The sequence below is a fragment of the Crotalus tigris genome, unplaced genomic scaffold (assembly GCF_016545835.1).
Source record: "Crotalus tigris isolate CLP2741 ecotype Arizona unplaced genomic scaffold, ASM1654583v1 scf7180000017601.7605149639:7615979, whole genome shotgun sequence".
Classification (NCBI taxonomy): Eukaryota; Metazoa; Chordata; class Lepidosauria; order Squamata; family Viperidae; genus Crotalus; species Crotalus tigris.
The window spans coordinates 5,797,398-5,812,238 of record NW_024096505.1 but is presented as its reverse complement, the minus strand read 5'-3'; the positions used below and the strand labels follow the sequence as shown (position 1 = coordinate 5,812,238).

Below are 14,841 nucleotides of genomic sequence, written 5' to 3'. Positions count from 1 at the left end.
ATTTTTGTAATGGTATCAGTGTATCTGCCTGATGTCACTTTAATGAGAAGCATATCAGTTTGCACTAGGGAGAAAAGTCTTGTTTTGTGGGGTGAATAAAATGTTCTTTGTTTTCAGTATTCATGCTGCTGCTGCTGCTGCTGCTTCTTGCTGGGAAACCCTTGTGAGATTCAGTAGCTGGAGTGTATAGACTATTTAGCCATGACAAAGTCACATTGCCCAGGAGGCACCACGAGGAGGTTATCTACATTGCACCCCAATGTCCAATGGCTAAACAATCTACATATCTGGCCATAGGTTTAGTCACTTCAGTAATGGCTCATACATAATTTAATTTTTTTCATAATTTTATTCATCATTCATACTGTGTGTTTTTAAAATAATTCTCTGCCCTGGTGTTTTATACTTAGATACATATACTGACTTTGTGAATTTTTATGCACTAACGCTGTATTCTGTTAACCATATGAAATAACAACAACAATAATGATAACAACAATAATAATATGTTGTTGTGTCGTCCAAGAAGAGAGGAAAATTGCACTATAGCAGGAATCAGAAGAGCTGTCTCTGTCAAGTTGGATGTCTTTGTCCCAGATACTCTGCTTAAATTGGGCCAGAGTTTCATGAAGGCCAAGAATGTATATTGCTGGAACAGAACTCCCCTCCTCCAGTATTGTATATCAAATAATTTATTTGTATAATTTTATTCAGACAAGACAAACCTAATAAGATAAGGTGAATCAAGAGAGTTCACCGAAAGGTTTGTTTGGGGCAGAAGCTGAGGCAACAAAGTCTCAAAATGAGCCCCAAAGGAAGGGTAGTCTAGTTCTATTTGCACGAGACCATTAAGGGTCAAATGAGGACCGTGTATTGTAGATTTTAGGAGATTTAATTGGCTGCTTTCAAATCTAGATGTATTCTTATAGATGCACAGTGAGCACCATATAAGACCGACCCAAAATTTTAAATAGTTGGCTTGCATATTTGATAATTGCAAGGGATGCTTTTTGAAGTCTTATGTTAAGATGCTCATTTGATTAATTCAGCAAATGGAAGATTGAACATTGACACCTAGATCAATGACCTCAAACTTTTTAAGCACCAGGGACCAGTTCCATGGAGAAAGATTTTTCTGCGGACCGGAGGGGGAGTGGTTTTGTGTGCTGCCTGCATCCCACAGATGGGGCTTCTTCGCTTGTTTGCACAGCCCGGTTGCTGGTCCACAGACTGGGGGTTGGGGTATCCTTGACCTAGATACTTAAAGGGGCCTAGAATATTTCAGGATTATTGTTTTATATCCTGTTGATAGGCTTTATCTGTAGTGGAGAAGAAAATTGTAATAGATTTGGGCTTTAGATCTGAACCATTCTTTTTTACATCATATGAACTTCAATTGGGGTTCTTTATTGTGTAGCATATGATAGGTTTCCCAGCATATTAAACAATTATATTCTGTTGTTTGGTACTGTACAAGGAGTTTTTCTTCTGGATGAGATTTTATATAGATGAGTTTTTGCTCATCTGAATGCTAGAACTAGATATTAAAAGTAGAATGGGGTTTTACAATATTTTACAAAGCATATGAACATTTATGAAAATATGTGAAGGTTAACTATGTTTCAAATGTTAAAATTGGTAATTTGATCTTTTCCATGTGTGTTTACCAGACATGTTGAGTACCTCTGAGAAACCCAGTTTGAGACCTGAGAGGCGGTAGACAAGGCACTATTCTAGTCCTCTTCCGAATCTCATAATCAGCGATATTAATAAGAGTTTGATGGCAGAGCCTAAAAATTACGATGATATTCTTAAAAATCTGAAGCTCAGTGGTCATAAAACATAGAGCTTTTCTGGCCCTGTTCTAAACAGATTGTCCCATGGGCACTCTGTCAGACTAGATCATCTGAGAATTGTTTTCCCATGAGGGTTGTGAGAAAGGTTGGATCCAGGTGCTTGTCTGTTGCTGATTAATTTTTTTAAAAGTCTCTTATGGGAATGTAGCTTGTTAGTATATATTTGAATTCCATAAAATGTAATATTGATATAAATTAATATCAATATCAAATTTATAATCTTGACATTTTAATTAAAATCTATATATTTTAATTTTGATATGTGTGTAATTAGGTATCTTCCCCCTTTTTAATCTGGAACAAATAATTTTGTGACATTTTTTCCCTTAAGTCTTTGTAACTGATATTTTGATGGGAAATATACAAATATTACCCCATATTTTCATTGCCCGTCTATATACTAAACACCAGGATTATGGTGGATTTGCATTGAATTAGTGGGATTTAGTTGAACTTTTTCTCCTACATTGGTAATACCATTAAGTTCTTCTAAAATAGGGGTGTCAAACTGCCAGCCTGCGGGCCGGACATGTCATCTGGAAGCCACGCCCACCCCATTGCTGGCAATGGTAAAACCATCCTGATACGTTGCGCAACATCCTGAGTTTGACATGTCTATTCTAGAACATTTTCCCCCAGACCTAATGCGATCCAGACACATTATGCTATAGTTTCTATTATTGCAACTGCAATAAACCACTACAGAGTTGTAGTCTAACATTTCTGGAAAGTTATAGTTGGATTTGATTGCTTTGGAGAATATGAGTTGTATTTCATTCATTTGCTTGCATTTCTGTAAATAATTTTTGAACTTGGCTCTCTTCTTTTCTTAATTCCAAACAATATTCACCTGTCAGTTCACAGTTCATTGCTCTAAGTGAAGGCAACTGTGATGCTTCTTTGCACATTATAAAGTTGCTGGGTTGCATAAAACTACAGTTGTTGCTGGCTTGATAATCTGTTTTCTGTTGACAGGCAGAACATTAGCCAAGCTTCTAAATTGCAGTAATTTTTGCTTGTTTAAGTCTACTTAAGGATATAATTTGGAAAAGAAAATTGATGTTTCTAAGGTAGTTTCTATAGTTCAAAAGAATAAATCAAATTCATGATTTTGCCCTAGAGCTTTAAAGCAGCAGCCCCCAACCTTTTGGGCACCAGCGACCGGTTCCGTGAAGAGAGGTTTTTCGCTGGACTGGAGCAGGCGTGGTTTTACATGCTGCCTATATCCCGTGGATGGGGCTTCGCTTGTTTGAGCGGTCCAGTTTCTGGCATGCTGTGGCCCTGTGCCAGTCCATGGATCTGTGGCCGTGTGCCAGTCCATGGATTGGGGATTGGAGATCCCTGATTTAGAGAAAATGTTGAATGCATGGCTGCATTTGAGCACCTTTAGTTTCTGGCTAGAACAAGGCAAAAGAAAGAGGACAAAAATTCACCAGTCCCATCCTTTAATACTGAAAGCAAGATTTCCATGTCAGTGGGAGAAATGTGACTTTTTTTTTTAAATGAGTTCTTTCTATCAAGCACACACTCCCATTATTACTTTCTTAATAACTAGTTGCACAGGCTGCAGCATACGTCAGCTGGGTTGGTTTGTGCCAGTGTTGCAATTGGGATCATTTCAACATTAGTTTCATTAGCATTCTTCCCTGTTTTAGCCAAAGTTTTTGTGTAATGTGTTTCAATTTTGATAAACCTATTTCTTCAGTTCTTTCCTTTGGTCCTTAATTTACCCAACTAGATTTTCATTAAGTGCTTGCAAACCTTTGGTAACTACAGTTTCTTATTGTTCTTTGTTAATCTCAATAGTCTCCTCACTTTCTGCTGTTGTTGCTCACTCTGCAAATTGGTATTATTATTGGTATTTCAGAATAAACCCAAATTTTGAGTTGCTTATTTTTCAGTTGCTTCCAATTCAACATTGGTAAAGAACTTGTATTTAAAAATTACACTTTAGTCCATAAATCTCTGCTCATTAATCCCTAAATCCAGATGTCTTTTTTCCAGAGCTGGTAAATTCATTTTTGAAATCCATGTTTTGATGGTATTGATTGGTAGAAACATTCCATAGTTAGTAGTTTTCTTCCTTTGAACAAATTTTCAATTGCCTTCCAGTAGCCTGTCAGCTTCATGCCCTGGTTGCCTTGCAGAGGGAGCTGAGCCTATAGCACTTTTTTCAGTGAATGCCCAGTAGTCATACCACCTAACACAACTCATTAATCTGGGTGACAGTAGATTTGGCATGAAATTCAAATTATGTATTATCATATTAAATGTCTGTAGAGATTCTCAGTTGTTCAGGTCATAGTTGTCTCAAATGTGCTTTTTCAAAAGGCAACTGCACTGTTTTCTTCAAGGAAAAAACAGTCCAATTGCCTTTTGAAAAAGCATCTTTGAGACAGCATATTGAATGGATTTTTTGGAACAGATTTAGTCTGTTCCAGCTGTCCAGCTAAGACCTGCCTCATATGGTTGTGCCTCTTCAGCAAAGCCATAGCATAATTAGAACAGGCAGGCCCCTCAACAACAATGAAGTTCTGTTCTTTTGAGGGAGGTAATATTAATAATAATGTGCAAAAAGGAAAACCATATAGGTAAATATTGAAATTCTGACTTGCCCCTTTATGGGTTCTCATACCATTTGGCAGTACTATTGGAACAAATTTTAGAAACCATATTCTAGTTTTTTGTAATTTTCTTGCTGTGTAATAAATATAGATGCCATTCTTGCTTAAATTTAGTTACACTTTTTGTAGAAAATGTCCAGGCTGAATCCGAAAGAGGGGTCAATTACATCATCAGTTTAGAGTCTCATCGTGCCCACAAGATATAGTATAGATTATGTTTTTTAACATAAAACCTTTTAACTGTGTTTTTTTTCTTGTTTCCAGGTATTTTTTGGTAGACTTTGATTCTTCTCCAACAATAATTACGAATCTATTGGACCATTTAAAACGGGACATTGATATAATAAGGTCTAGTATTTTAAGACAACGTATAGAGCGGACCGAAGAATGTATAGGCATAATTCCAGTCAATTATGTAGAAGAACTACAGAAGAAGAAATAACCAAAAGTGATAATAATACTATTATCATTAATTCAAACTTTATCATAAGCATGTGTGAGATGAGGTATGATGTTTCAACCTAAGTTTTGGCTACTTTAAAGGCAATAATCTCCACTCTTATTTGTTATTGTAAAAATCAGAGAGCTTCCCCCCCTTATTGCTTCTCTTATTTAAATCTGGTCTGCCCTAAAAAGCTAATCCTGATATTATATAGAATCTGTTCCCAAATAAACAGTTTTAAAAGCAATTTGTATCATTTAGATATGGCACTCATAAAAACTGTAAAATGTTGAATGAAATTGTTGAGAATTACAATAAAATGTTCAAAAATTGGTTTTATAGACCAATGGACATAGTCTATTCTCTGGCATATTGTTTCCATTTAGCACAGCTAAAATCTAATAAGTTTGAGTTCATGAAAGTTAAGAAAACTGTATAGCTTTTAAAAATCCTAACAGTCTTGAATGTAATTTTTGTTTTCAAAATAAGGGAAGATCCTATCTTGTTATTTTATTATATTGTTAAATGTAATCTCTATGGACATCTTGTTTTCTTGCTACAATAAGTACATAGCATTGATAGTTGAATCAGTTTCATCATCTTACCAGCTTTAAATGCATTCTCTGTGAATGAATTGATTAAATAAAGTTGTGGCAATTGCCTCATTTTATTTATTTTTTCTACATTCTGCTTTTTTTTCCTCCCTCAATATGTTATCTACTGGACTGGGAAATCCCTAAATCCTTTCCTTAAAACCAACTAGGCATTAACAAAAAGAATAGACTCACATGGTTATTTCTTTAAAAAAAAAAAACAGGGTTACATTCATTCTAACATAACTAAGTACTTAACACTAATTTCCATTGTTGTAATTCTTAAAAAACCAACATCACTCACCAGCTATTACAACAGGCTTTACTCTACCCCAGAGGTCCCCAACCTTTTGGGCACCAAGGACCAGTTCTGTGAAGAGAGGTTTTTCCGCGTACCGGAGGGTGTGTGGTTTTATGTTCTGCCTGCATCCTGCAGATAGGGCTTTGCTTGTTTGTGCAGACTGGTTGCTGGCATGCTGTAGCCTGGTACTGGTCCACGGGCCGGGTGTTGGAGACCCCTGCTCTACCCCACAGAAAACAGATCTCTATATCTGCTTGTAGTTGTCCCCTTTTATTTACTAGAGCCATTTTTCTTAGCCTGGAAATCCTTTTCTGATTCATTGTTACAGGAGTCCAACAGATCTTCAAACTGAGGAGATTGCATTCAAGGAATCAAAACTCTTGAAGTGTTATGTCCCAGTCTAAAAAACTTGGGTTCAGAAAATTGCTGGATCTGTACTGGTAGAAATCAATATGGACCAATTCTGTTAATCTTAAGGGCTATTATGCAAATTTATCTAAATAATTTAAAACAAAAAACCATTGTGTTAAAGAAAAAGCTGAGGAAATAAATTAAGGCATTACTTAATGCACATCTTTCAGTGACATGTACATCAAGATGAGAGCCACAGATATGGTAAAGCAAAAAGTGGAAATTTCACCATTGAAACACTCAATTACAGCAAAGCATTATATTGTACTGTGGTTGTATTCATGAGCAAATATTTTTGATCAGAAATGTCTTCATAATGGCTGTCTCACAATGAGATATATTCAATTCTTTTAAATCCCTCTACTTGCTCTAGTATGCAATTTCCTTTTTAATCCAAGTATAAATATAATTGAATCTCTCTGCTGCCCAGATCTGTAATTAGCTATTTAAAGTTTGTAGTATGCATTAGCTTTTTAAAGCCCCAAATAACTGAAGCTTTCTTTGGAATATACATTGACTCCAGGTATAAAAATATTTCTGAGAAAATGTTTTTAATCAGGTGAGTTGTATATAAACTAGCAGGTCGTATTTTCCTATTTATATGTTCATATGATATTTCAAGATCTGAAGTCACTCACAGCTATAGATAATTAGGTTAGCATGCTGAAAATATCAGCATTTGGCACTGTCTTTTAAATAATTAGGAACGGAAGATTTGCCAGTAAGAAACAGATAGAACAATCGTCTTGGACCCAAACCAGCCTTATTGGAGCAAGGATTATGGTAGGCACTTACAAACTACTTGAAATCAAATATAGTTAGATGTGCAAGTTATTTTTGAAACTTCCAAATGGGCTTTGAAAAACTTCCACAACTTTGAAAATTGTGGGGGACTGGGGAAAAAAAAATAATCCTAATTGCCCTTCAGAGAGAGAGAGAGAGTTCTTAGGCTACCAATTAAAAGAGATTTTTCAGCTGTTCTTCAGGTTTTTTTCCTTTAGATGATAAAGGGCAAAAAGTCATGGGAGAACAGAAGAGGGTTGCGAATAAGAACTAATCCTTGGTATATTTTCTATTTCCAACAAATGAAATAATTTTTGGAGTTATGCTGTAAGAATTTTAAAAATGTTAAAAGTGTTTCATAAAACAATGTGATTGGCATGGCTAGTCATAAACTCATTGATCGCTTGCCACCAATGCTTCTATACCCTTCTCCCCAGAAAAGGGCTTTGTATTGCTCAAGATTAACTTGGACTTTTTTTTCCAGATTAGGCTGGTAGCATAATTCCCAAGTCAAAAGAGTAGGTGTAACAATCTGTACTTTTCTGGAAATACAAAATTATAGTGAATAAAGATGATTCCAGCTTTCCATTTAGTTTCTGTATTTGGGTTTGTATTTGTTTCGGCTTAATTAAAGGGACATCAGGTGAAATACCCACAGACATACTAAGCCACTGGCTCTTTTTGTATATATATTTCAGACAAAGCTTCATATCCCAATATTTTTCAGTCGGCTTTTCTAGAGACTGGGTGGAGTAGGATTGCCTCTTTATTTAGACAATTTATATAGCTGCCCATCTCAATCAACAAATTCACTAACAGGACTAATTTAACTTTCCCAACTCTGCCTGGGGGTATATCCAGATCTTTAATGCTTTGCAAAAAGGCAGAGGAGTCTCTGTCATCCAGATCATTAGAGGACCCTGTTGCATAAGGCAGTTGCTACAACAGAAAGCACAGCTTCTAGGCCCCACACTATCCTAAGGGAAGGGATTTTGAGCATGCCAACTTTGCCAATTCTGCTGGAGCAAACAGAAATAACTAGACAGACACACAAGTACCCTGGTTCCATCCATGCTATATATGTGATAAAGGCAAATTAGGAATTTACTAATTAACTTAATCTTTTTGGGGTTTATTGTTGGAAAGCATTATTAAGTTGAATTATTAACTTTACAGAACAGATTGGTAATCAATGGCCCACAGGTTGCCTTTCCTGGTCTCCATTGCCAATGAAGATTCATAACATGGTTTGTGACTTCTTCAACTTTTAATGCTCTGTTAGCTTTGTGCTCCAGTTTAATTTTGCTAAACTTAATTGTTAATTAATCATTTTAGAGCAGGGGTGTCAAACTTGCAACGTCACGTGATGTGTCGTGATGTATTGTGACTTTTTTTCCATTGCCAGCAATGGGGTGGGCACGGTTTCACCATGATGCATCTGGCCCGCGGCCAGCAGTTTGACACCCCTGTTTTAGAGGCTATTTTTGTATCTTAGCTCTGTTTTGAGTGCAATTACACAAATACCAAGTTTAATCCGTGGTTTAAATAGGATTAACTCTGATATGAGGAGAAATTGGTCAGGAAGAAAATTTATGATTGCTTTTGTGAAAGTAAGGCCTGTTCTTAAATAGTTTCAATTAGCATGTAGATAGAAGCAATCCTGTGGACTTAAATTTTGAAAAGCTTTTTGACAAAGGCTGACCAAAACTATAGCAAGTTGGACTTCATAACTGCTAGCATTCATTAAGTTATGAAACTGCTAAATGCAAAAAAAATCTCAAATATATTCCTAATGGGGGAGTTTTCAAAATGTCTTTTTAATTTCATCTTATTCACATGTACATGAAAGTAATACCAATACATTCAGTAAGAGTTTTCTCTAAGGATACATCTGGACTGTGAGTGAAAAACAGATCTTAATATTGCTCAGCAACAATTACCGTATTACAGTATTTCACCTGCTGTCAGCTTGAAATCTGTCAATAAAAAAACCCCTGCAAACTGAAGTGCAGGAAAATTTGAGAGTTGAATAATTTTTTGTGTTTGCCTCTGATAAGTTAGAATTTATGAAATAATATAAAGAATTGTAACCAAGATCTCTGTCTCACAATCTAGCCATATGCAAGAACAGCAAACTAATTCGAAGAATCAAAAGCTGGTGAGAACATTACCACAACATCATCAGTATGCCTTCTTGCACCTAGACAAGAACATAATGCTTTGAATGCCACCAATGGACTCCGGATTACATATAAGCCATTATTTGGAATATTGGTAGGTGGCACAGTAAATAGTCAATACCTATTTTGAACAAAACCTGTCAAGACTTTAACATTTTATATAGGAGATGGTGGCTGGATATTTCTCATTTTTTACCAGAACATCACTCATATAACATCTCTGCCATTAAATTGGTTTGTACAGAAGAGCAGTGGGTGGGTGGGAGATCTTCAGTTTTTTATCTCAGCTGGTATGAAGTGAACTATACAGTAGAGAGAATGTAAGACAGTGATCATATCCAGGCAGTTCAGATAGATAGCACATATTTTGGATTAATTCTTAATATTAATGATATTAATTAATATCTTCTAACAGGATGGAACCCAGGTCTGTGGTTCAAGGTCTGGTTCTTCCTGCAAATCTTTTTGGAGAGAGCTGAATAAACATTACCAAATGCAAATATCCTATGGCTGGTAATTTCAACACCAGAATCGGCAAAGATATCAACAGTTATGTTAGGAAGATACAGTTTAGTCCAAAGGATGAATGATATTTGTGCTGGTTCTCCATGGACGAATTACTAAAAAAAAAAAGGGGGGGGGAGATTCCACATTGAATCTGGCCTTTAAATATATAGTGTCCATGGCTGTAACTTTGACAGTTCTAATGTGCATTATACTTTTTCTAAGTTCATCTGGAACCAGTGTCATTGATGATAGGTAACTCAGTAGATCTACTGAGCCCTTATTCTCAGCTAGAAAATTGTTGTTTTTTTAAGTCACACAGATACTAAATCAAAGGGATTTTGCACTTCAATCCAACTCCAATATATATCATGCTTTTATACACACACACACACACACATCTATGCAAATTTGTATTTTTAAATGTAATTATACATATGTAAGCAATGCTTGACTTTACAAACATCACAGTGACAATTAGGTCAAATGTGTTTTGCCTCCAGTGGCCTCTAAGAGTGAATTATTGTCTCCTTATAATACAATGGATTTAGAGAAGCCAATTTTTCTGTTGAATAAGAGTCATAACTTACCGGTAAAGTATATACATTTCAAGCTGAAAATCAGAATCTGCAAGACCAGCTGGAGTTTCTAACATAGGTACTGTGAGCACCACAATTTCCATGGACACCTCCTTTGAAGCTCACCAAGCTGTCTGCTGCTCTCGCCTTTTAATATTTTTCAAGATTGTGTGAATTAAAGGTAATGAACAGACATGAATCTTCTTAAGAACTGATTGCTTATTTTTATTTCAAGTAACACTTTTCAGACTCAGATTTGCTTCACAGAAATTTTAGAAACAATAAATAAGTGTTTGGCTGCAATCTAGTGTTTATATAACCACTTTATTAAAAGTTTTAATGTTTCAAAATTCTCTCTAAAGCATCAAATGAACTGTGAAAGCGCCATGCGACAGCAAGGACTTAATAAGTACCAGTCTCAATGCACACAAAGAAAAGGTGTGTCCTCCAACTGACACAAGAGAGTGAGACCTGGGTTTTAGAAGAGGCTACCTTAACTGATCTGCAATGTACTTCTGTCACTTCTTAAGGAAACGGTGGCGCCCAATCATTTTGGGTTACAATTGCTATCTTTCCTATCAGCTATATTTATTAAGCTGAAGTAATTTCTGAAGGACCATAAATACTCAAAGCTTGCTGCCCAAATAGCCTTTGGAGGCTGGGACAGATTTAGAATGTTATAATAATATGTTTTTAAAAAATGGAATTCTAAGAGCCTTCACTGGTTTTGTTAACATAGGAGGAAGCTTGCCAACTTACAAAATTAAACCCTATCAAGGTTTGAGAAGTTTTAAGTACTGTAGTGAGTCTCCTTCTCATCGACCGCACTAGTGCATTAAGGCAGGAGTCCCCAACCCCTGGGCTGAGGCCTATTCAGAACCATTCAGAACAAATGGAGCTGCACGTGCATGTGTGCGCTCGCCCACCACTTGTGTGAAACCATCCCCTCTCCCCCCACACCAATCTGCAAAGCCGGTAAGGTTGAAGACTACTGGTCTAAGGATTCTTAATATAAATTAAACAAAAAGATATTTGATTACTCGATTTATTAATTATTAACCTGGAAAATCACAAACTATTTTGTGATCACTGTAGCTCTGTAAAACTCCTTTTCCCCTAAGCTTTTGAGCAATAGATAATTACTTGGTCATGTGAAAATTTAATGATGTGCACATGGGTGAAAGGAAATATAAATCAATTTTGCCTATTTTGATCTTTGGTTGGACCTATCTTAGACATGTCTGGAAGGCAGGCCTTCTGCCAAGGAAATACTACTGCTTAGACTCAAGATGGGAAAGGGATGGTTCCCAAAATACTTTGGAGCAAAGGTTAGAATTGAATATGTCTGTTTGTTTGTAGGGAAGGGATTGGATAAATACAGAGGTTTTTAGGAATTAGGAATTCATTCCCAGAAGTTTTCATCTGAAAGTCACAAGGCTAAAAGTGCTTGAAAGAGCCTTTTCACACATTATATTTTTAGATGTGCAGATAAAATGTCATATGTGAGTAAGAACAGGAATAGATTGAGATATAGGAAGGATATACCCCCATAGTGTCTATGTTTTGATGTAAATGTGGCTTGTATGGTAGAGAATCTACTATAAAAATTAATTCCCATTTATTTTATAGAGATGCAGGAAGAATACTCATAACAATCGCTTGTTATCTAGATTTATGAGTTACAAGGAGTGGATCAAGTATAATCTAAGCATTAGTTGTAAATATAAATTTAATATATGATGAAGCAGCATCCTAGAGGCCAGACAAAATTGCAATATAGAAACAAGGCAATTGTGTAGGATTAGCATTCCTTTAGAATAACCTTGGATGAAAATAAATGATTTTCAAAATATTCAATATTTAACAAGCCACCTGAAAGCCAACAGGATTCTCAGAGATTTTTCATTGCGACAATAATTTATAATCACTGAGATTTGAAAAAAGAATATATTTCAACTTGCTATTTTAGCTGTCAATGCCCTTTTCTAGTACCTTATTCCATACAATTTCAATTAATGAAGTTAAATGCCCCTCTAACAGTTAAAATTGTGTGACGCACTGACTGTGATCAATACTGACTTTCCAAAATCTTGCAATGTTGCCAGTGAAATTTGACAATATTGATTCAAAATATGATGTAGCTGCAGATACTGATCATCAGTGCTTTTTTTTTTTGTAAAAAAAAAAAAGTGCCGGAACTCACACGTGTCATACAACCTGCCTTGCCTACCCTGTAAGGTTCCATCCAAAAAAGGTGCCGGAATGAGCTGAGGTGGCGCAGCAGTTAGAGTGCAGTACTGCAGGCCACTTTAGCTGACTGTGTTCAGCAGGTCAGCGGTTCAAATCTCACCGGCTCAAGGTTGACTCAGCCTTCCATCCTTCCGGGGTAGGTAAAATGAGGACCCAGATTGTTGGGGGCAAAAAAAGCCCTGCTGATCAGCATCAAAATTATTTTCTTCTGAGAAGATTCATTCATTTTCACATGCTGGCATTAAGAATTTGTTTCACATTTGCCCAAGCTTCTAGAAATGCCACCATCCTATCCAATCACTAACAGTCTCAGCATCATTTTTTTTTTACATTCATTAGCAGAATTCTTTTAGTTGATGTAAATAGTACTTTTATATTTTAGGCTCTTTTGTCCTTTCCACAGACTAAAACGCAGTAAAAGGCATACTCCATAATGTCCCATATCTATTAAAGTACTTTGATAATCTGTCTTGTTCCTTTTGCCATTTCATTACCGTTAGTCAAGCAGAGTCACGATAAAATATGAACTAAATATAGAGGAAAGCAAAAATAATGGTTATCAGTAGGAATAAAATCACTGAAGCAGATAATACACTAGGGGAAAAACAAATACCAAAGGTGTGACATTATAAGCATCTGCATTTTGAATGTTAGATGGGATGGAAACAAGGAGTATAAAATGGATGAGAACAGCATTTCAAAATATAAAGAAAGTTCTTTACTACTGGAAGTTCAGACTGGAATTTTGTTGATAGATTATATGTGGTTATGACTTAGTAGCTGTTTTTATGGAATAGCATGGATTATGATTCAAATCCCCATCAGGACAATAGAAATATCTGAAATTTGGATCAATAGGATATTAAGATAACATAGATTGAATGCATATGGAATGCTATATTATCCTCTAAAGAATTGGCTAAAGGAAATGTGAATATCACCATGAAAAGCAAATGGATATTTGGGAAACAGAATGAAAAATATCAAGCTTCTTTAAATTTCCCTTTCCTTTCATGCTTGTATCCTTCCATCCATCTGCCAGAACATTTCTTCTGCGGAGAAGAGTTTTAATTCTAGGTGACAGAAAGGGAGGCAGACAGGTGGAAAAAAGTCCAGGTTTTAACTTTTAGGTTCATTGTAAAGCAACCCCAGCAACTCAACTATCTGAAAGAAAAAGATGTCTAACTTCTGGAATAAAGGACTGTAGTCCTAATTTTGGAACGTCCCTAAGATCTCTATAAATAATACAAATGATTCCTTCCTTCCTTCCTTCCTTCCTTCCTTCCTTCCTTCCTTCCTTCCTTCCTTCCTTCCTTCCTTCCTTCCTTCCTTCCTTCCTTCCTTCCTTCCAACCAACATACATACATACATACATACATACATACCTATAAAAGAAAAAGAAGATCCAAACTGTAAAAGAAATAGTTTACAGATCTCTTGATATTTGTAGCTGATTACAAAATTGGGAAAATGATTGGATGAGAGAAAAGGAACATGACCATTTTTCTCTTTAATTACATTTAGTTGGAACTGAGCCATAATACTATTTTTAAACCTATTAACATAAGCAAACATTTTTGATACCAGTTAAAAGTGCTTACAAGCTAAGATGCTAGGACTTAACATAAAAGACATGATGTCAAGAAATTTGTCAAATCTTAAATGATGAAGAGATGATACATATTGATGCCTAAATATTTGGCAAATTTCTTTTCTAAATATGAATATCCACCAATCAAATTCTTGATTTTGAATCAGTCCATCCATTCCACCTCCTCCTATCCAGATCTGAGTTTCGCAGCTGCAAATTCCAGTTTTATTTGTTTTAATGCTCTAAATATATCTACTGCCAGATTCTTTTTTGAACTATTTTAAACTACATATTTGAAAAAGCTACTTTTTAAATGAATAACACACATACCGGTAGTATTGTACTCCTGCAAAAGGCAAAATATATTCCCTGCCTTTGGCACCAACATTCTTTGCCCTTGTTCTTTGTTTCCTCATTAGAGTACAGTAAAATCCAACAAAATTCAGAATTTAAAACTCAAAGCAAAAGCAGGAGTTCCATGGCAGGCTTTTTGTATACTGGAATTTATAATTTAGTTTTTAATTTTATTTTAGGTTTTTTTATCCTGCCTTTATTATTTTTATAAATAATTCAAGGCAGTGAGCATACCTAATATCCCTTCCTCCTCCTATTTTATCCACAAAAACAACCCTGTGTGGTGAGTTGGGCTGAGAGAGTATGACTAGCCCAAAATCACCCTGCTGGCTTTCATGGCTAAGGCAAGATTAGAACTCATAGCTTTCTGGATT

General features: G+C 35.7%; 1 protein-coding gene and 1 long non-coding RNA gene across 3 annotated transcripts in view; both read left to right on the top strand.

Annotated features, from left to right (window-relative positions):
* The window catches only part of MRPS6 (mitochondrial ribosomal protein S6), a 47,106-nt gene extending 41,510 nt beyond the window's left edge, over positions 1 to 5,596 (top strand). For both annotated transcript variants that reach the window (XM_039318750.1, XM_039318759.1), the window contains one exon: positions 4,745 to 5,596. In XM_039318750.1, the coding sequence (XP_039174684.1) occupies positions 4,745 to 4,922 (178 nt within the window). In that variant the 3' untranslated portion in view covers positions 4,923 to 5,596. The remainder of the gene's footprint in view (positions 1 to 4,744) is intronic.
* A 2,089-nt stretch (positions 5,597 to 7,685) lies between these two features.
* On the top strand, positions 7,686 to 9,690 carry LOC120319292. The gene is made up of 3 exons (XR_005559732.1): positions 7,686 to 8,257; positions 9,126 to 9,284; positions 9,606 to 9,690. It is a non-coding gene; the product is annotated as an uncharacterized LOC120319292 (long non-coding RNA).
* The last annotated feature ends 5,151 nt before the right edge of the window (positions 9,691 to 14,841 follow it).